This window comes from Rattus rattus, chromosome 2 (genome assembly GCF_011064425.1).
Source record: "Rattus rattus isolate New Zealand chromosome 2, Rrattus_CSIRO_v1, whole genome shotgun sequence".
NCBI lineage: Eukaryota > Metazoa > Chordata > Mammalia > Rodentia > Muridae > Rattus > Rattus rattus.
The window spans coordinates 36,643,350-36,664,620 of record NC_046155.1 but is presented as its reverse complement, the minus strand read 5'-3'; the positions used below and the strand labels follow the sequence as shown (position 1 = coordinate 36,664,620).

The following is a 21,271-nucleotide window of genomic DNA, read 5'->3' as shown; positions in this document are numbered from 1 at the left end:
AGAATTACAACTAGAAAACCAGGCGCAGTGACAGAGGCAGAAAGATAAGCAATTCTAGGCCATCCTCAGAGATGTACAGTTTGACATCAGCCTGGGCTCCATGAGGCTGCATAACCAATCTCAACAACAGAGAAGTCAACTAGAGGAGAACTTTACTTTTAAATATCATTCATTCTATCCGTACTTTAAGACAAATAAAACTAGACAATTAACATTGCTTCCTGAAAAGACAGTTAATCTGGGAGATATCTGGGAGCTTTTTGTTTTGGTTTGGTTTTTGAGACAGTCTTCCTAAAATGTAAGCATTTGGGTCTCTATGTAGCTTGTGGACATAAGTGCTAGTGCCAGCAGGAGCAAAGGTGACAGGTCCCTGGAACTGGAGCTGTGTCGAGGTGGTCAGACGCCCTCTGACGCGGGTGCTCAGAACCCTACTCTGGTCCTCAGCGAGAGCCATCTCTCAGCCCCATTTTGTTTGTTTGTTGCCGTTACAGAATTTTAAAAAAAACGACAAACAGATGTTCATTATGTAACAATTCTGAGTTAACATATAAAGGTTTTGGGGGAGGAAGGTAGAACTCAGGCCTCACCTGCAAGGCTTGTACACCTCTATCAAGCTACATAACGGATAATATTTTTGTCCCACAACTCATGTAAGGAATTTCTTGTTAACACTGACATTTAAATAGATACGAACTAAAAAAAGATAGAATTTTCTATAATCATATCTAAGATGGAACAAGGCAAGAAAGAAAAAGATGTAAGATGGGAAATAATTTGAAATTTTTTGAAAAATATATAAATTAATAGGGAAAGCATTGGTGATTCCTGATTTAAAATGGTAATGTGGGCATCACCAATATAGTTTTCTTCTTCTACTTCTAAAATGTCTTAAAGAGCCTAGGTGGTACCCTAGTTACTGTCCACCCACTGCTCTCTTACAGTATACTCATTAAACTATTCTTTTTTCAGGCAGGGTCTAGTCACATAGTCCTGGCTGTCCTGAACTATGTAGACCCGGCTGTCCTTGAACTCAGAGATCTACCTATCTCAGCCTGGGACTAAAGGTCAGTGTCACCACACCTCAATAAACTATTCTTTAAAAAGTTGTACAGGTCAGACATGATGACACACCTCTAATCCCACCAACCAGATCTATGTAGAGAGTTCCAAACTAGCCAAGAGGGATAAAGCAAGATCCTGTCTTGAAAGAAAGAAAGAAAGAAACAAAGAAACAAAGAAACAAAGAAACAAAGAAATTAATTAATTTATACTATATAATACTAACAACTATTAATTGTAGTCCCTTCAAAAATGTCAAAGATTTGATTTCTGATACAACTTTGAATAAAACATTCACTTTAGGAATAACATTTTTACTGTTATATAACTTGATCACATAATTAAAATTTTTTTGACTCTCCAGGGACCCTCATATGGTGAAGTATAAATTCAGTCTAGGTGCCTTCATCTACATGGTACTGATACATAGCGGCAGTACAGAGGAGTAAGAGCAGCCATAAGGAGAGGTAGGGCTTAGGTTTTCTATTGTTTTGTTTTGTTTGAGGCAAGGTCTAACATAGCCCTGGCTGTCCTGGAACTCTCCGTAGAGACCACGCCGGCCTCAAACTCACAGAGATCTATCTACCTGCTTCTGTGAGTGCTGTCATTAAAGGTGTGCATCCCACTGGGCAGAGTGCCTGGTTTCAAATCCAAATTAGTAAATTACTATCTGTAAGATCTCGAGCCAACAATGCAATTGTACTGGCCCTGAATTTCCCAATCAACATAATGAGGGAAATAGTCTTCCACCTCAAAGTGAGATGTGAAATGATTGACAGGAGTCCTGGCCCATAGGTAAGTAATGCATTATCAACTGTATCATCAGGTCTAGAGGCTTTGATAACTGAGAAGTCTACCACATAGAAAAGAAGAAAATTGAATTATATGGGCGAATACTATCACGTAGGAAAGAAGAATACATGGCATTAAATGGTAGTTAAGATATTTAGATAGTGTTTATGCACACGTCCTATTATGACAACACAATCCTAAGCAAACAGAAAAGAACAACAACTAATACTACACAAAATTTTGGAGTTATTCAATAGATGGCACTAAATGAAAACACTGGCCATTTAAACTGTGATATGTTTACAAAGAGACGCTGAATATCATGACAGTAACAATTACTGTAACCCAATTCAAAATAATTATCATCATTTCCATTTTGTAGATGAAGAAATATTCACATAATTTGCTCACATAATTGTGAAGCAATCCAAGCCCTACTTCTGACCTAATCTACCCACCTGAACTTGGGCAAGTGACATACTAGAAACCTGATTTTCTACTCTGTAAAGTGAACAGTATGGTCAGAGATTAAATGCTTTCAAAAGTCCCTTCTAAACTTTCTTGGACCACAATGTTGTTCAAATCTAAATTTACCACATAGACAGACTACCTCGGTTCTAGCCCTTTCATATACATAGGCTCTCCTGCTTTACAACACACAGTGGAATACACAGTGAGTGCAGTTCCCTCACTGGAAGGTCCCACTGTTCTTGAGCTTTGCTGACAAGACAAATCAAAAAGATGCACCAACCTAATAAAGAGAACCTCAATAAAGCCAGGAGTAGTGAGTGGTACTTGCCTATAACCCCAGGGGAAATAGGAAAATTTTTAATTTGAAACTAGACCGTACTGAATGGCAAGATCCTGTTCCTCTCCAACCTCACCACATACTCCTTATCCTCCCGCCCCCAACCCTGAAAGTGGCGATACGCATCTGTAATCCCAGAAATTGAGACACAGAGAGAAGAGCAATAGGAGTTCAGCACCTACATTACAGGTGGGCATGGTGGCCCCTGCCTGCCATTATTGGTGATGGAGAAAGGCAGAAAAAGGCACATCCTGGGGGCCAGCTGGTCTAGCACAAATAGTGTCATGTTCAATGAAAAACCCCATCTCAACAATTAAAGTGACCAGCAAATAGAGGAAGACACCAAACATTGACCTCTGGCCTCCAAATCACAAGGTTGAATGAACTTGTGAATACACAAGTACACACACACACACACACACACACACACACACTTCACACACACACTTGTGAATACACAAGTACACCCACACACATATACACACACAAAATAAACGCTGAAGCCTCATTAAATAGTCCTATCACAAAATTCCTTTGAAGTCCAAAAAGAACCTGACTTACATGAATTCTGACAGTACCAGCACTGCAGGAAGTTACGGACACAGCGACAAAACAGCTCAAGTTCTATGACCCCAGTGAAGTCACTCACATCTCAGAACCTTGCTTATTTACTGAAATGAAACAGCTTTTAGAAACAAGTAATCCCTATGGCAGCAGCCACCTCAAGGCAGGAAAACCAATCACGTTTATTAGAATAAGAAAGCCCAAGTGGTTTAGAAAGCCACACTGAAAAGGGTGATTGCTTTATAAAACAAACCACCTAATAAGGTCACTGTGGGGTAGGAAATGTCAAAGGAAAGAGAGGGAAATAGAACTGCAAACCAAATGATGAGCTTGAAGCCAGCATTCCGGAAGCTGAGACAGCATCCTGGTCAACCCTGGCTATACAAGCAAGTTTAAAGCCAGCCTGGACTATTAAAAAAAGAAAAAACAAAACAAAACAAAAAACCCTGTCTCGGAAATAGACACACTATATAAGATATTGAAAGTCTCTTTCAGCACAAGGAGCCTGTTAAAAAGAACAAAAATTAAAGAGCCATACCGGGCGGCTCACATTTTATAATCCAAGCACTCTAGGGGCTGAGGCGGAAGATGAAAAGTGAGATGAGAAATGAGATTCAGGACAGCCTGGACAACATAGTCCATCTCTATCTCAAAATAAAAAGTAAAAATTGAAAATAAGAGTCGGAGAGATGCCTTGGAGCTAAGAGTATGTACTATTCTTGCAGAGATCCTAAGTCTGATTTCCGGCACCTAAGAGTTAGGCCACTTTCAACCACCTTCAACTACAGCTCCAGTGGATCCAACTTTAATTCCAAGCAGAGGCAGGTGGGCTCACAGGGCGATTTTCAGGACGGTCAGGGCTACACAGAGACACTCTGCCTGGAAAAGCCAAAACAGATAGATAGATAGATAGATAGATAGATAGATAGATAGACAGACAGACAGACAGACAGACAGACAGACAGATAGATCAGAAGGAAGGAAGGAAGGAAGGAAGGAAGGAAGGAAGGAAGGAAGGAAGGAAGGAAGGAAGGAAGATAAAAAATCTTTTAGAAAATCAGCATTCAATGAATTCAATCTCTCAGTTTAGGCCAGGAATAGTGATGCACCCCTGTAATCTAAGCCTCCAGAAGGAAGCAGCAGGAAGAGGGAGGTTCCAGGTCAACTCTGGCTAATGGTGAGGCTGTGTCCAAACAATGGCAAAACAAAAATCAGATAGGCATAGTGACACATGCCTTTAACCCATGGTGATACACACCTCTGATCCCAGATTTTGAAAGGCAGAAAAGACAGGAGGTTTTTGGTGGGCTCTAGGCCAGTCAGGGCTATATAGTAAAACTGTTTCATAAAACAAAACATGAAGAGACCCTTCTCAATCTAAAGAAACAAAATACATCCAGTCCTAGAAAAAGTATTTAAATAAATGCACAAACATAAAATTCTGCCATTAAGAACTGAGACACTTTGCTTTTTAAACATATTTGGCATGGGACTGGAGGAATGGCTCAGTGGTTAAGAGCACTGGCTGCTCTCCCAAAGAACTTGGGTTCAATGCCCAGCACCACCATGGTCCTCTGTTACTCCAGTCCTAGGGGATCCGAAGCCCTCTCCTGGCTTCCAAAGGCATGGAAGGAGTACGCAGACATGCATACAGGTTAAACACATAGTTGGCATACTTATCCACACAAACCAAGTCAGCAAACTTAGCCAAAGCACAGTCAGGTTATTCTCTGGCTCCAGTCATACTCTGTTTTGTTGCTTTGAGACAATACCTTACTCTGTAGTCCAGGGTGACCTCAGACTCATAGCAAGCCTTCTGTATCAGCCCCCTGGGTCCTGGTTTCAGGAATGAGCTACTACTCCTGAATCTAAAATGATTTTTATGAAACAGATTTTGCCAGGCTGTAGTGGGGAATGCCTTTAATCTCAGTACTTGGGAGGCAGAGGGAAGTAGGTCTCTCAGTTAGAGGACAGCCTGGTCTATAAACAAGTTCTAGTAAAGTCGGGGCTACATAGAGAAACCCTGTCTTGAAAAAGAAACACACAAATAAATCTTTGCCAGACATAATGGCACATGCCTTTAATCCCAGCACTTGGGATGCTGGAGGCAGAGGCAAGTAGATCTCTGCCTACTTAATGTACTGAGTTCAAGGACAGCCAGGAATATCTATGCAGAGAGACCCTGTTTCAGAAACAAAACAAAACGCAACAACAACAAAAACCAGATTTTTCACAGTGCTGGCCAAAGCATCCTCCTGTCTCAACCTCTTCTGACTGAATACAGGTGTGCACCACTCAGTCCAACTACTCTCAATGTTATCTAACCATAAATGTCTAACTGGAGAGGTGCAGCAGGTGAAAGAGAGCACTTACTACTCTTCCAGAACCCAGGGTCAATTCCCAGCACCCGTGTCTGAAGGTTACTGAACCTAATTCTAGCTTCAGGGAATCAGATGCCCTCTTCTGGGCTAGGCAGGCACCTGCACATACATGGCACATACGCTCATAGACGAATACATAAAAAATAAAAAATAAATAAATCTTAAAAAAAAAACTCTAAATAAGAAATAGAAATGAGACACAGGGTACACATAATTTTTCTTTCTTTGTTTAAAAAAAGAATTATTTACTTTATGTATATGAATATACTGTACCTTTCCTCAGACACCAAAAGAGGGCACCAGCTCCCATTACAGATGGTTGTGAGCCACCATGTGGTTGCTGGGAATTGAACCAAGGACCTCTGGAAGAGCAGTCAGTGCTCTTAACCACTGAGCCATCTCTCTAGCCCAATATAATTATTCTTGAAGCCAACAAAATATGTTTAATTTTAACCAAATGACTCAATCATTTTTGCCCACTCAATAGTATTACCATCTATCACAACAACAACAAAAAAGTGCAAAGTTCAATTGTATTTTCCCTTAGAAGCATCATTGGCAAATGGTTTGTTGAGAAACACTAGCAATCCTCATATTAATACTACTCCATACCAAAGATTGGAGGAGGAGGGAGGGAGGGAAGGAGTAGTATGCGTGCGTGTGTGTGTGTGTGTGTGTGTGTGTGCGCACACACACATGTCCATGTTTTCAGACATATGTAAAGGCCAGAGGTCAATGTCTGGTGTCTTCCTCTGTGAAATCTCAGTTTTCTCAGGCATGTCCTCTCACTGAGCCTAGAGCTCCCTGGCCAGAGCTCCCTTGGGAGATGCTCTGCTCCAGCACTGGAGAGTGTACTAGGATTATAAGCATGAGCCACAACACCCAGGGTTTTTTAATGTGGATGCTTCAGACCAAAATTCAAGTCCACGTATGCATTCATAGCAAACACTTTACCAACAGAGCCATATCTCAGGCCCCTTCAAGATTAGTGAAATTTTGGATTATATTCTTTCCAACCTCTTCCTCCTCCTCCTCTTCCTCCCCTGGGCTTTCTTTTCCTTTCCTTTTTTTGTATTGGTTTGAGTTTTGTTTTGTTTTGTTTTGTTTTGTTTTGTTTTTGAAGACAGAGTAACCTTAGCTGTCCTGGATATCTCTGTATATGATACTAGCCTCAAACTCAGAGACCCACCTGTCTCTGCCTTCAAAGTGCTGGGATTAAGGTATGCATGGCTGTAAGGGGCAGCCCCTTTAAGGAGTGAATTGATAAAGATTGGCCATACTCCACAGTCAGATGAGGCATCTCATAACTGTAATCCCACTTGCTGCAGGCAGGCAGAGGTGAGAGGACTGTTTGATTCAGGAATTCAACAACAGCCTGGGCAATGTAGAAAGACTCCTCGTCTCAAAATAAACAAGGAAAAAACTGTATTCAGATGAATTAAACTTCTGAGAGTTCAAGAATTTAGACAGATGGCAAGATGGTTCCGAGAGTAAGAACCAGCAAACTTAAAAACTGGCAAAGTTTGAGGCCAGAACCTACACCACATAAAGGTGAAGGAGAGAATGGACTCCATAAGGTTTTCCTTGGATCTCCAAACATGCACCAGGCATCCAAGCTTGCTCGCACATGCATGCATACACGCACAGGCATATGCATATGCACACACTCTTTTATCTTCTCTGAGTGGGTTTGGATAGAAAGCCTCAGAATAGAAAGAGAAACTGTCAAGGCAGAAGGCCCCTCTTTCCAAGTACCAACTACAGCAGAACCTATGCTCACCTCCCTCCACCTACAGAACTAATCCCTGTCATGAAAATAAACTTCAGAATGGAAAGAAACAAGATATGAGAGTGGCAGCAGGGGTCTGTAACCCTAGGAGGTGAAGGCAAGAGGATCAGGAGTTCAAGGTCATCCTCAGCACACAGTACAATCTGAGACAAGTACATGAGAGCCTGTCCCAAAATCTAAAATTGTGTCTTAGTGTGCTCAGCATGAGCAGGAACCAGGCACTACCCAGAAAAAGCCCAAACACAAACAGCAAAACTCTCCTAAACACAAGTCAGGTCTCCTTGAACTGTTAAGAACAGACATTCTTGCTCTAGCCCAGACACCCTTTCAATAATCCCACCTCCCCCAACATCTGAAAGGTAAAGACCAGCAAGGCTTCACCTGTGCCAGATTGAGCCTTCGACCTCGGCAAACTGCCAGTCTATCATCTGTCAGCAGGGGCCAAAGGATTCCCTTTCTTTCCTTTTTGAGACAAGATCTTTTAAGAAACCCAGACTGAGCCGGAACTCCCAATCCCATAGGCCAGCCTTGGTGCTGAACTACAAGCTCTCACCACCACGCCCAGCCTTTCTCTTGTAAGGGAGCCTAGAAGCTTATGGACACATCACTTCAGCGGCACAGGGTAAGAGCCTATTAGGCAGCGAAGGCTCCCAATGAGCACATACACTCAGCACCCCTTTCTCATCCAAAACACCCAGGATCCTGTCTACTGCTGTGGCTACAGACTGCATGAGAAAGCAACAGAAACAAGGACACTTTGTCCATTCAATCTTTTTGTCGGGAGCACTTCCTGGATTTTTCATTGGCATTTAATACCAAGGCACAAGACTCATTTTTCATTAAAGTTGCAAGACTTTCACTTTACCCAGTTTCAAATGGTGTAATTGATCTGCATTGTCTTAAATAACCCAACTGGTGAAGGACACTGCAGCTTTAAATATTTCAGTGCTAGTTAGCAAATAGACTGACTCCATTGCAATATGGCTCTGAAGGTCGTGTCCTATTGTCTCTCTCCGCTGGAAAAAAAAGTCTCAATCCTTCTTTTAAGTAACATGGGAATAGTTCCCCTAAAATTTCTACTCTTTCCATTTCAGTCCCTTATAGTTTGCAGTGTTCATTGGAATCTCACACTGGTAATTTTCCTGGCAGGACAATATGCTGACGATTAGTGATTCCAACACCTTAGACATAAACACATGTGTTCACATTAGTTTAGCTGGGCATATGCAACTATTTGAAAGAGCACCACTCAAAGGCTGTTAACAAACCAGGGTGGTTTGGGCGTGGATGGCTTTCCGTAGGCACCTTGAACCTAGGATTGCGTAACCTGAAAATGTGTAGCTACTTAAAATGATAGGAATCTCTGCCTACTCCTCCTGGGACTACTCCCGCACCTGACTATACACTTGCGGCTTAATTTGTCAAAGAAGGCCAAAATAAAAAGCACAAGCACAGTGAAGGAGGAAATGAACTGGAAGAAAAATGGCCTTTTCCCACCCTCAAGCAGTCACAATGTCCCCTCAACTTCGCCCCCATCCCTACCCAGATTGTGTGAAATAGTCCCGGTGAACCCGGAGGATTTAGGGGTGCTGCAATTTGCTGTGCCTTCTAAATAACAGCAGGTGGGCCGATTAAAATAACCAGGAAGAGGGAGAAGCATGAGGGAGGAAGGAGTGTGAAAGAGCACAGGGACTTTACCTGAAAAGGCAACAGATTGTTACCATTATCGGTCCGGAAAGCGTTATCCTCCATCCAAGACTTGGAGGTGAGCGGGGCTGCACGAGGGAACTTGGGTGGAGCGATCACATTGCTGGAGAAGGGCTTTTTGAGCGGCGAGATGGGGTTAAGCGGGGATGGTACCCCCACACCTACGCCCACGCCCACGCCGACCGCGCGGCGAGGGTCTCGGCCCGCCTGCAGGCCACCCCACGGGTTGGACGGAGCACTCCAGGCGGCGTTCACGCTTTGGTGCGTGTTCCAGCTGGACGAGGCCGAAGAGGCGGCGGCCGCGGCCGCAGCAGCCGCGGCGGCCGAGGATGAAGACGGCTTGCTGGTCATGATGGGCTGGTGGCCATAAGCGGCGGCGCTCCTCTGCGCATAGGGCGCCTGGCTGGGGCTGGCGGGAGACCGGCGTTGCTGCGAGGGCTGCGCCTGCGGGGGCTGCGCAGGCTGCGGCGGCTGTGGCGCGGGCGGCGGCGGCTGCTGATGGTGCTGGGTCTGCGCCAGGCCGATCTGCGGCGAGAAGGTGCCTCCGAAGACCGGGTTGACGTGGTGCGGGAAGTTTTGGAAGAGCATGGTCCCGTTGACTGGGGTGATCCCCTGGAAGAAGCTGTCCTCCACCGCGTTCGTAGTGCCCGTTGACCAGGTGCTGCCGAAGGACGGCGACAGCGACGCTCCGGGTGCCGCGGGCTCCTGCGGCGGCGGCGGCTGCTGAGGGGGCTGATGGAAACTCAAGCCCGGCAGGAGCGGCGACTCCATCTGCATCTTGTCGGGGCCGTTGGGGGCTGGCGGAGCCGAGGCGGGGCTGAGGGCCGGCACTGCGCTACTGTCTTCAGGCTTGGGGGTCTCTGAGGAGAGGGGCGTGGACGGGGCTTCGGCTGCGCCGGGCTCGGGCTGGAGCTGTTGCTGCTGCTGCTGCTGCTGCCGCTGCTGCTGCTGCTGCTGCTGCTGCTGAGACTGGGGCTGGGTTTTGCTTTTGTCCATCAGTAAATCATCCTGCATGGTTTGCGCAGCTGAAACGGGAAGAAAGAGAGATGCGTTATTGTCAGTGTGATCATGAATGCCCCTCACTGAAGCGGGCGGGTGTTTTACTTGCGAAAATCCAGTGCCACCGCCACTAGCCAATTGCAATGCAAATCCATAATCTCGCATTTAGAAGAACGAGTCGGGCTTTGGGGGGAGGGGGCGCGTTGGAGCGCTCGAGCAAGGTCTCTAAAAATACTGTGAGAGCGTCTTCACCCTTTCTGACGTCTCGGTCCCTTTTCTGTGTTAGTGAGAGATGTGCTTATAAGACAGAAAGACAGCAATTTCGCCACGTCTCTTTCCCCTTCACCGGAACTCAGAGCGTTCACCCTGCAATGAGAAACTGATTCTGGTTCCTGTTTTTTCCCAAGCACCACCCTCCCCCAGTTATTTGCATACGTCAATAAATAGTGCTGCGTCCTTCAGCAAGGTTAAAAAGACTTGGTACACGACCCTCTTTCCCCTTCCTCAGCTGGAGCACTTAAAAAACATTTTTTAAGCCGACTTAGCCCTGTTGATTAGCAAACTGCCTTCTTGCCTCGGATGATTGTTTCATTTGGCTGCAGCGAACCTCGAGAGACAAAATCTTTGGCATTTGTTGGAAGAACTCAGCTGCACAATCATTCTCTGGCCTCTCGGTAGCGGCAGCTACTCCATTTTGTTAGGAGACGTTTTAATATAAAAGAAACCTCAGTTTTTAGAAAGATGAAAATCGCCGGGCGTGGTGGCGCATGCTTGAAATCCTAGTACTCTGAGGGAGAGGCAGGAGGATCAAAAATTCAAGGTCAGCCTTAACTACTTAGCCAGTTCGAGTCCAGCCAGGTTTACAAGAAACCTGACTCAAAAAAAAAGTGAAAACCTACTTAAATGTTTAGAAGTGTTTGCTTCTTATTACTCTAAGGATTGTGGTTTTCTACTTATTCTCCGATTTTCTCCTCTCCAGCTCTGCCACCCAAGTGATTTACTGGCTTCTTGGCATTTCAGGTCTCTACGGGAGCCTGAGAAATTCTCTGCAGAGTGGAGAAATGCTTCTGGTTGGATTTGAGGTCAGAGGGAGGAAGGTGGGGAGGGAGGAGGGGAGGAGGCTGTGAGATGGAGAGGGGCGGGACTTTAAAATGCATCTGAGATTTAAGTAGACAGTCAAGATAATGCTGGGGTCGCCAGATTTTCATTTTTGAATCCTCCTGCTGCTGCCTCGGTCACAAGACAGGCAAATTTAGAATCCATTCTTTTATCACTAGTATTAGCAATGAAAGACTATGGTTTGACGACCCTGAATTACCATATGCTAGCAACTGTTAAAAATAGAGGAGTACAAAGTCCCAAATTCTCATACATTGTAATTATAGTACATTACCCTCACTGCTTCATTTAGCCATATAAGGAGTGTATGGTATTTTCCACTTCACATAGAAGGGCTATATTCACCTCTGTCATACAACCTGTTTTCTTACTCAAGGATGAAAACAGTAATCACTCAAAACCAAGAGATTTCCATGCATGTAGTTATCACTGAATGAGCTTGTCTCAGAATATGTTTAATTACTTTAAATATCTGAATATTACAGGGCTGAGACCTTGCAAACAAATATTTTGAAATGTTAAAGGAGCTATGACCAAACATATAATTATTTTTAGATGATGATTCAGTACAATTGCAATAAAGTTATTAATATATTTAATATAGTTAATTAACTCATATACTGGAGAAGCATCTTCCTTGGGACATTTGTAAAGGGCATTCAGACACACACAACAGTTCTGCCTTTGGACTATTCAAAATAACAACTCTTAAAATGGAGGTGGTATCGCTCTTAACTATTACACAAAGGATAACAGACAAGAAGTTGGATTCACAGTTCTGTTTTATTAAAGCTATCATTAAAGTACTTAACAGATACCATCTTTCATTTCAAAGTTTTATATACGAAGAGCACAGTGAGCTTAGGAAAACACTTCCCTTCTCTCAATCACTGTACTTTCTATTCCTCTCTTCCCTGCCTCTTCCCCTCCCCTAGAAAAAACCCAGCCCAGTATAATAGAGCATGCACCAGGGACTGCCTGCTACTATCAGTAAAGCTTGCTTTGGATGCTTTTATTTTCCTCAGTTCCCTCTATCTAAAACAATGGCTTTGATTAGTGTTATAAATAGAGCACAGAGAGCAGAGTGGACCTTGGAGTCAGACAGCACGAAGTTCCATCCCTGCCAAAGAGGGTGGTCACAGAGACATTTTCCTACCTCCTTCTGACAGTGCTGCAGTAGACCATTGTACTTCTGGAATTTCAGTGCTTTGATAAGCTAGAATTTTCCTTACAATAGCTTTATCATCATGGCTGAAATATGTACTGGATTATAACTTTAGTATCACCCAGAGATTCTTATTGCTTGTATTCAACACTTTTGTTAATGCCTTTAGCTTAAACTGCATTAAATCCCCAAGCCAAAAAGTAACCTAGACTCAGAATATTTTATAATGGCTTTAATTAATAGTAATACTATACTATTAAATTCTCAAAATGTTATAACAAAACACTCCATTTTTTTTCAGAAAGGTCTTTTAAAATAACACAAATTTTACTTTCTGTATTAAATTCACTCGGTCAAGGTCAAGACCCACCTTTTAATAAATATGATCTCTTAAACAAAAGCTAAGTCAGTGATTAATGTAAAATTTACAAAGTCAATATGTAGCATCCTTAAATAACTGCCTGTATAATTTGATTTGGAGGGTTTTTTGCTTATATATAGCAAAGTCTGAGAAATAGATTCCTGTTTCCCCTCCCCCACCGCACACAATAGACCGGCTTTTACATGCAATAACCCAATTTCAAGTAGTAAATTCATAGCAGCAGTTACCTTTAAGTGTCCAGTTTTTAAAGATCGATAAAATTGAAAAAAATGAATAGTATTTATTTCTTCTTTCGGGTTGATTATGTGACCGCTCTGGAAAAGCACTTTGACAACTGTAAGAAGAGTGGGCATGCGCACACAGAGAACTGTGGGGGCTGAAGTCCTTCACAGGGTACTCTGCCGGGCTTCAGCACGTTCAGCCGGGAAAGGAGGAAGCCTCGTAAATACAGATTCCAAGGGGGAGAGTTTGTGCCCGGATTATATTAAAGCCTCCTAACCAACCTAAATCAGGAGTTGTTGAAATAAAAGAAGGAAAAATAAACTGGATTGCCAACTTGATTTAGGAAGCAAAGCTAAAAGAGAAAGTAGATTGTAGGACTCAGAATAAATAGATCCAGCAGAGCTACCTTAAATGGTATTATGATGGTAATGGCTGGGTAGCCAGCAATGGGAACCCTACCAGAGAGAAAGAGATCAGGGTGTGGAGGAAAAGAATAGATGGAGAACTACTGGGGAAAGAAAACACTTAAAGCCCCCACCCCTGCTGCTTTGTGACACAGCAGACAGACAAGGTTTCCCTATCAGGCTAACCTGGATCCTCCAGCCTCACCCTCCTAAAAGCTGGGATTATAGATGTGTACTGCCACACCTGCCTAAAGAAAACACTTTTAATACATAATTTTTAAGCATACCTTAATACTAAATGTGCTACTGACCTTGAAGACAAAAATAGGTTTTAATCACAAATGCTGGATGCCTTATCTACCAGAACTGATTGAGTGGGGTCTCCCTATGTATATACCCCTGGCTGTCTGAGAACTGTGTAAATCAAGCAGGCTTCAAAATGGAACAATCTTCCTGCCTTTGCTTTCCTGGTGCCGGAATTAGAGGTTTGTGCCACCACACCCAGTTCAGGTTTTCTTTGTATTTAAATTTTTGCTGGAAGAGCAAAGCCTACATTCATAATCCCAGCACTGGGATCCTAGGCTGAAGCAACAGAGGCCCAGGAGTTCTTACAGCCAGGGTTATTTTACATAAACTACAAAAGGGCTGAGGAGATAAGTCTTTGCCCTGAATGTATGAGAACCTGACTTAGATCCCAAGAACCCATGTTAAAAAACAAAACAAACAAAACAAAACCAAAAACTAGGCACAGCACCATGGCACCCTTACAAACCTAGAGCTGGGGAGGTGGGAACAGGTGGGTCCCTGGGTCTCTCTTGCTGGCCAGCCTAGTCTAGGCAAGTCCAGTCCAAGTTGAGATAGAGTCTTTACAAAAGTCTATGGCCATGTCACCCTATCCTCAGCCTATCTCTTCTCATCTCAGCAGGCCTGGTCAGTACTTGGATGGGAGGATGCTGAAGAGAACAAAGTACTGTAGGCTCTTGGCTTATTGTCTTTCTATTTTGGCCACAACCTAGGGCCACTCTAGTGTGGTCCCACCTCTCTCTACCCCCAAAAATTAAATGTTGCTACCACACAGAACCTTTCATTTCTTTTTATTATTAAACTTGGTATATAATCTTCCCTATTTTTACCTAATGTTTCCAAGGCCTGATCATGCAACTTTTTAACATCAGCTGTCATTATGTATAGCTCCCGAAAGCAACAGTTCAAGAGCTAAGTTTGCTCATGTAGGCACAAGATAATATTTCTGTGGGGCCTGGTTTCATGTGGTTCATCCATGGGGTTCTGAGTAAATATCAGTTAATGTCTGTGCTGATTGAACTTAAAGTTGAAACTACTAAGCATCATTTACAACGGTCACACTTCTCGATTTCCCTTCCTAACTTGTAAATTAGAAGGAAAGTATTGTCAGGCACTACCAATTCCCATCTTTAGTAGTCACTGTTTCTAGTTATTTTGTTTCTTTGTTCTTCCTTCACTTTGTTTTTGAGTTTGTTGTTGCTGCTGTTATTTTACTGAATAGTTTGGTTTGGTTTGGTTTGGTTTGAGACAGGGTCTAACTGTGTAGCCTTGGCTGGTCTGATAATTCCTATGACCAGACTAGCCTCAATCTCAGAAAGATCCATCTGCCTCTACCTCTGCCTCTCAGTCCCTGAGATCAAAGGGGTGGGCATCATGCAGATTGATTTGGTTTTGAGACAAAGTTTGGTCTGGCCTGCAACTTGCCAGATAACCAAAGTTGACTTTGAACTTCAGGTCCTCCTCCCTTTTCCTCCCCGACTCATGTGCTGGGATTAAGGGAGTGCACTACCACATCTAGTTTATACAGTGCTGGGATGAACTCAGGGCTTCATGCACGCTGTACAAGCATCTATCAATTAAACCACACCTCAAGCTCGCTGTCCAGTTATCTAAGAAGAAACCCTAATCATTTAGGCAGAAGTTAAGTGTAGTGGTGTCTGTCTGTTATCCCAACACATTAGAGGCTGACACAGGATTCACACTAACTCCAGCCTTGACTACAAAGAGAGACTTTATTGCCTAGCCTACTACCTGTACCCCCAAATTTTTTCTATTTTTTAATCATTCAGATGCAAGCTTGAGAAAGTGTACTTGAACATTTATTAATCCAACTAACCTCAACTGCAGGTCGACTGGTAATTCACATGACTGGCAATTCACATCTACTGGTAATTCACACCTACTGGTAATTCACATCTATTGGTAATTCACATCTACTGGTAATTCACATCTACTGGTAATTCACAGGCTGGAAGAAGACAACCTTGGTGACAGTGAGTGTTAGCCATATTTACTGGAAACTTACTGTACATAATAGTGAGTAATTAATCTTTGCTTTTTTCCATAAAATGAACACTCAGACCTAAAAAGAAAATAACTCAGCAAGAATACCAAAGAATACATACCAAGCAAACATAGACGGATCCTCAGGGAGGGCAAAGGCTCTCTCTCTTTTCAAATATTGGTTTGGTATGTGTACATATGGTATTCATGTTTGCATGTGTAAGTATACATGTAAAGACCAGAAACTGACACTGGTTTTGTTGTTGTTTTTATTGTTCTCCACTTTATATTGAGGCAGTCTCTAGCCTCACACTGAACCTAGGATGGTTGATCCTGCTGGTCTAACTAGCCTGCTTACTCCAAGAATCTATCTCAGTCTCCTAAGCTCTAGAACCAGTGGGAGGCTGCCATGCCATCCCAGCAGGTACATGGCTTCTCGAGATACATGTATAGCATATGCCATTCCCACTGATCCACCTTCCTAGCACCTCATTTTGTATTTAGCCTCTGTAGCCCAGGCTGGCCTTGAACCTCTGCCTCCCAGGCATGGAACAGCACACCCAGGTCTCATACACCTTTCTGGGCTGCTTTCCTCTTGACTTACCAGCATCACACTGCTTACAAATAAACATGGGGGCTGGAGAGATGGCTCAGTGGTTAAGAGAACTGACTGTTCTTCCAGAGGTCCTGAGTTCAAATCCCAGCAACCACATGGTGGCTCACAACCATCTGTAACAGAATCTGATGCCCTCTTCTGGTGTGTCTGAAGACAGCTACAGTGTACTTATATGTAATAAATAAATAAATCTTTAAAAAAAAAAACAAATAAACATGGACAGTGTGCAAGGTTTTTCTTTCTTTTTAGATGGGGGTCTCACTATGTTGTTCAGGTTAGTCTCAAACATAGGGGGCTAAAGTAGTCCTCCTGCCTCAGCTTCTCAGGTAGCTAAGAACAGAATTGGCAGAATAATAGTAAACACAGGCTGCCTTCTGAGTATGAAAACAGAAATGCACCACTATTCCTAGTTCCATATATAAACAAATACCATATATAAACAGTAAATGGGTGGATTTTTAGATAAAGGATATATTTATAAGAACAGCCAAAATTCTAGAATAAACTACACTTCATTTAGAAGGATAATTACATTAGGTGTCTACCATAGCCATAAGCCTGTAATTCCCAACACCTGGGAGGTGGACCAGAGAGGACCAATGGTCCAAGGTCATCCTTAGCTACATATTAAGTTCCTAGTCAGCTTGGGCTACATGAGACACTGTTTCAAAAAACAACAAAAGAAAACTAAACAACAATAAATTTAAAAAAATATGGCAAAAATGTGGAAGGAGACCCAAGAAAAAGAGTGGTCAAAGAGCAGAAGGATCAAGAAAGGGTAATAAATAGGGAATATATATATATATATAGTCAAAGTATATATGTGTATTAAAATGGTACAATAAAGCCCATTGTTTCATGCAATGAATACATACTAATTTTTAAAGTATTAAAGACATTTAGAAACATAATCCAGAACAGAGAGTGTATTTCAGTGGTGCATTGTTTCCCTAGTATGTTCAAGGCCCTGGAATGGATCCCCATCACCAAATGAAAAAAAATAGAAAAGATGTAGAATATCTTCACCGCATTAAGGTAAACAAAAATTTACTTGTTTGGGTACAAGGGATTGACTCCATGGCTCACATACATTGAACACATATTCTAACCACTGAGCTACACCTCCAGCCCATCAGTTCTTTAAAACAATCATAAAAATGATAACCATAAATAAAATTAACAAGCTAGACTAATAAGAATATGGTTAGCTGTATGTGGTGGAGCACTACTTGAATCCCAGCACTCAGAAGGGAGAGGAAGGCAGATCTCTTAGTTGAAGGCTAGCCTTGTCTACAGAGGACAGCCAGGGCTACGCAGAGAAACTCTATCTGGGGGTGGGGAAAGAAAGAATATGTTTGCTGCTGGACCTACTGGCCTATGCTCACAGTCCCAGCAGTTTGGAGGCTAAAGCAAGAGGGATGAAATGCTGAGGGACCCTCAGAGAAGTTGTTAAATAGTTTGGAGTTGTAAAGTTGAGCAAAACACTGCATCGGGAGATGGACTGTGGTGAGCTCTGTGGATACATCCAGGGGTACTGTACAAAGTAGGTGACATAATCCAATTCCTACATCTTCAGGGAACACTCTGTAGTCCCTCTCTTCTTAGTGAGGCAGAGCATCTTTTCACGTCCCTTATGTCCGCTTGGATTCTTTTGTTGTCGAAGTCTCATCCCTACCCTTATTGATTTGTAAGAATCCTCTATATACGTGGATTAAAAGCCTTTGATTAGAATAGATAAATAGACAGACAGACAGACAGCTCTTATATATACTCTTCCACTATGTGAGTTTTCACTCCAACACTAACAAAGTGAACAGGTCCTGTTAGGGTGTGGCTGTGCATTTGCCTGGAACCTGCTGTGGAACCACATCGGGTGACCTATCTGTTTAACGGCCCTGCCCTGAGTCTCATCACTCAGTGTTAAGAATCTGGACAGGATTCGGTCCTTCCTCTTCTCCCTACTGAAGGAGTCTAATTGGTCACTAAAACTTATTCATTCTGCCCCCTCAATTTCTGCTTGCATCCCTTCCTCTTTATTTTCAGACAATATAATCCTGTCCGTTAACTACCTACAGTAATATAATATATATGTCCCTCATACAGTGTCCTTTCAAATGTGGCTTCCACAGTAAATCTTGAATCATCATATACATGTGAATTTTCCAGGGTATGGCCTTCATGAAACTCCATCCTTTTGCTGAATGAATAAGTTATAAAATTCTACTTTTTTTCCCCAGCCATGCCAACCTTGGCAGTTTAGAACCACATCTCTGCCTTTATCCTGGAATATCCCTACCTCTGAATAATCTGCTTCTATGCACTTCTGCTCTCTGCACCTTATGTTGACCATGCAGACAGAACTGCCCCAGTCCCTGTAGCACAGGTGTGCTTTGAGAAGAATATTCCATATGTTTTGCTTACATGTCTGTTCTTGGTAAACCAGCCACTGTAGAGATGCTGGACAGGAGCTTGTTGACCAATCAAAGAAAAAGGTATGTTTTCCCTCATGAAGACCGAGAGAATTTTTTTTCAATTTAGATTAGATGAAGAAAAACTCTACTATTAAATGTGTTTCAAAACTACTATGTTTAATGAGCATAACAAGATTTAGTATAACTAGTTTACCCTTTCTCCTGCTGCAGGATATCTATTTATAGGCTTTTACTATTTTCTAAATCAATTGTTTCCTTGAACCATATTTCTAAAGAAAGGCGTACTTATCTAAGAAGGAGAAAGTTAAAGTTTTGATATGTGCTGACAAATGCCTTACAGAAGGTTGCACCATTTTAGACTTCCACCAGAGAAGAGTCTCTGAAACATCAAATAAGGCAGGTATGGTGGCACATGCGTGTAGTCCCAACATAAGAGGTAAGGCAGAAGGACCAGGAGTTCAAAGGGCCACCTCAGCTACACAGTGAGTCTGAGGCCGCCTGAGGTACATAAGATCCAATCCCAAAAGTAAATAAATATGACAGAGAGGAGGGAGAAATTAGAAGTATAATCATACTTAGTATGAAAATTCCACAATAAAATCTATTGCTAACTTAAGAATAAAAATAAATAAATATTGTTGGTGGGATTACAAGCTGGTACAACCCCTGTGGAAACCAGTCTGGAGGTTCCTCAGAAAATTGGACATTGTACTACCTGAGGACCCAGCTATACCACTCCTGAGCATATACCCAAAAGATGCTCCAACATACAACAGACACATGCTCCACTATGTTCATAGCAGCCGTACTTAATAATAGCCAAAAGCTGGGAAGAACCCAGATGCCCTTCAACAGAGGAATGGATATAGAAAATGTGGTACATCTACACAATGGAGTACTACTCAGCTATAAAAACAATGATTTCATGAAATTCACAGGCATATGGATGAAGCTAGAAAGTGTCATCCTGAGTGAGGTAACTGGATCACAAAAACACATGGTATGCACTCACTAATAAGCAGTTATTAGCCCAAAAGCTCGAATTACCCAAGATATAATCTACAGACCACAAGGAGGACAACCAGAGTGCAGGTGCTTCAGTCCTTCTTAGAAGGGGGAACAAAAATATTCACAGGAGGAGATACAGAGACAAAGTTTGGAGTAGAGACTGAAGGAAAGGCCATTCAGAGCCTGCCCCACCTGGATCCAGCCCATATACGTACAGCCACCAAACCCAGTCATTATGGGGGATGCCAAGAGGTACATGCTGACAGGAGCCTGATATAGCTGTCTCCTGAGAGGCTCTGCCAAAGCATGACACATACAGAGGCGAGTGCTCACAGCCAACCATTGAACTGAGAATGGGGTCCCTACTGGAGGAGTTAGAGAAAGGATTGAAGGAGCTGAAGGGGTTTGCAACCCCATAAGAACAATAGTACCAACCAACCAGAGCTCCCAGGGACTAAACCACCACCCAAACAGTACACATGGAGGGACCCATGGCTCCAGTTGCATATGTAGCAGAGGATGGCCTTGTTGGGCACCAATGGGAGGAGAAGCCCTTGGTCCTGCCAAGGCTGGACCCCCCCCCCAATGTAGGGGAATGTCAGGGTAGGGAGGAGGGAAGGGGTGGGTGGATGGGTGGGGAAACACCCTCATAGAAGAAGGGGAAGGGGGAATGGGATAGGGGATTTATAGATAGGATATCGGGAAAGGGGATAACACTTGAAATGTAAATAAAAAAATTAAATTAAAAAAAGAAAAATAAAGAAATATAAAGATAGTGAAGGATTAGTATATAGAACAAAGAATAATATAGTCCTTGATCTGATACTAACCAAACAATGTAGGTTTTCTTCTGACATGGAAAATAAGATTAACTCACTTTAATTATACATGTATGTATATGTATACACACATATACATTAAGCAGATTCTCAGTAGGCAGCTCGGGCTGGCCTAGAATTCACTACTTTAGACCCGTCTGGCCTTGAATTTAGAGATCCATCTGCTTCTGCCACCCAGAGCTGGGATTAAGTTGTGTACCACCATACCAGGGATTTCTTTTTTCTATTGTTATTTTAGTATTTTACATGTATAGGTGTTTTGCCTATATGTATGTCTGTGCACCCCAGAGGCCAGAAGAGGGCATTAGGTCCCCTAGAACTGCATAACAAACAGCTGTGGTTACAGACTGTTGTGAATCGCCAGGTGAGCTCTGAGACTCAAAGCCAGGTCCTCCAGAAGAGCAGCCTCTCTCCTACCCCAACCCCTCTGTGTGTGGGGGGGGGGGTTTCACATGAGGAGAGAGAGAGAGAGAGAGAGAGAGAGAGAGAGAGAGAGAGAGAGAGAGAGAGAGGTGTTCACATGAGAATGCAGCTATATACATGCCATGGCATATGGAGGTCCTTATTTCTGACCTTGTTTGAGGAAGAATCTCTTGTGCTTGCCAGTGTAGATAGCAGACTAGCTCCCACAAGCTTCTGGAGAGGTCTCCACCTCTTACTGTACACTATAGCACTGGG

The 21,271-nt window shown here is 42.9% G+C and overlaps 1 protein-coding gene across 11 annotated transcripts in view; it reads right to left on the bottom strand.

Moving 5' to 3' along the window:
* Positions 1–21,271, bottom strand: part of Cpeb3 (cytoplasmic polyadenylation element binding protein 3) — a 177,132-nt gene that overhangs the window by 137,367 nt on the left and 18,494 nt on the right. For 4 of the 11 annotated variants that reach the window (XM_032891854.1, XM_032891860.1, XM_032891861.1 and 1 more), the window contains exons 1-2: positions 10,352–10,957; positions 9,092–10,125 (exon numbers count right to left, since the gene is read on the bottom strand). In XM_032891854.1, coding sequence (XP_032747745.1) covers positions 9,092–10,114 — 1,023 coding nt within the window. In that variant the 5' untranslated portion in view covers positions 10,115–10,125; positions 10,352–10,957. The other 7 variants (XM_032891865.1, XM_032891856.1, XM_032891858.1 and 4 more) reach the window with 5 other exon arrangements.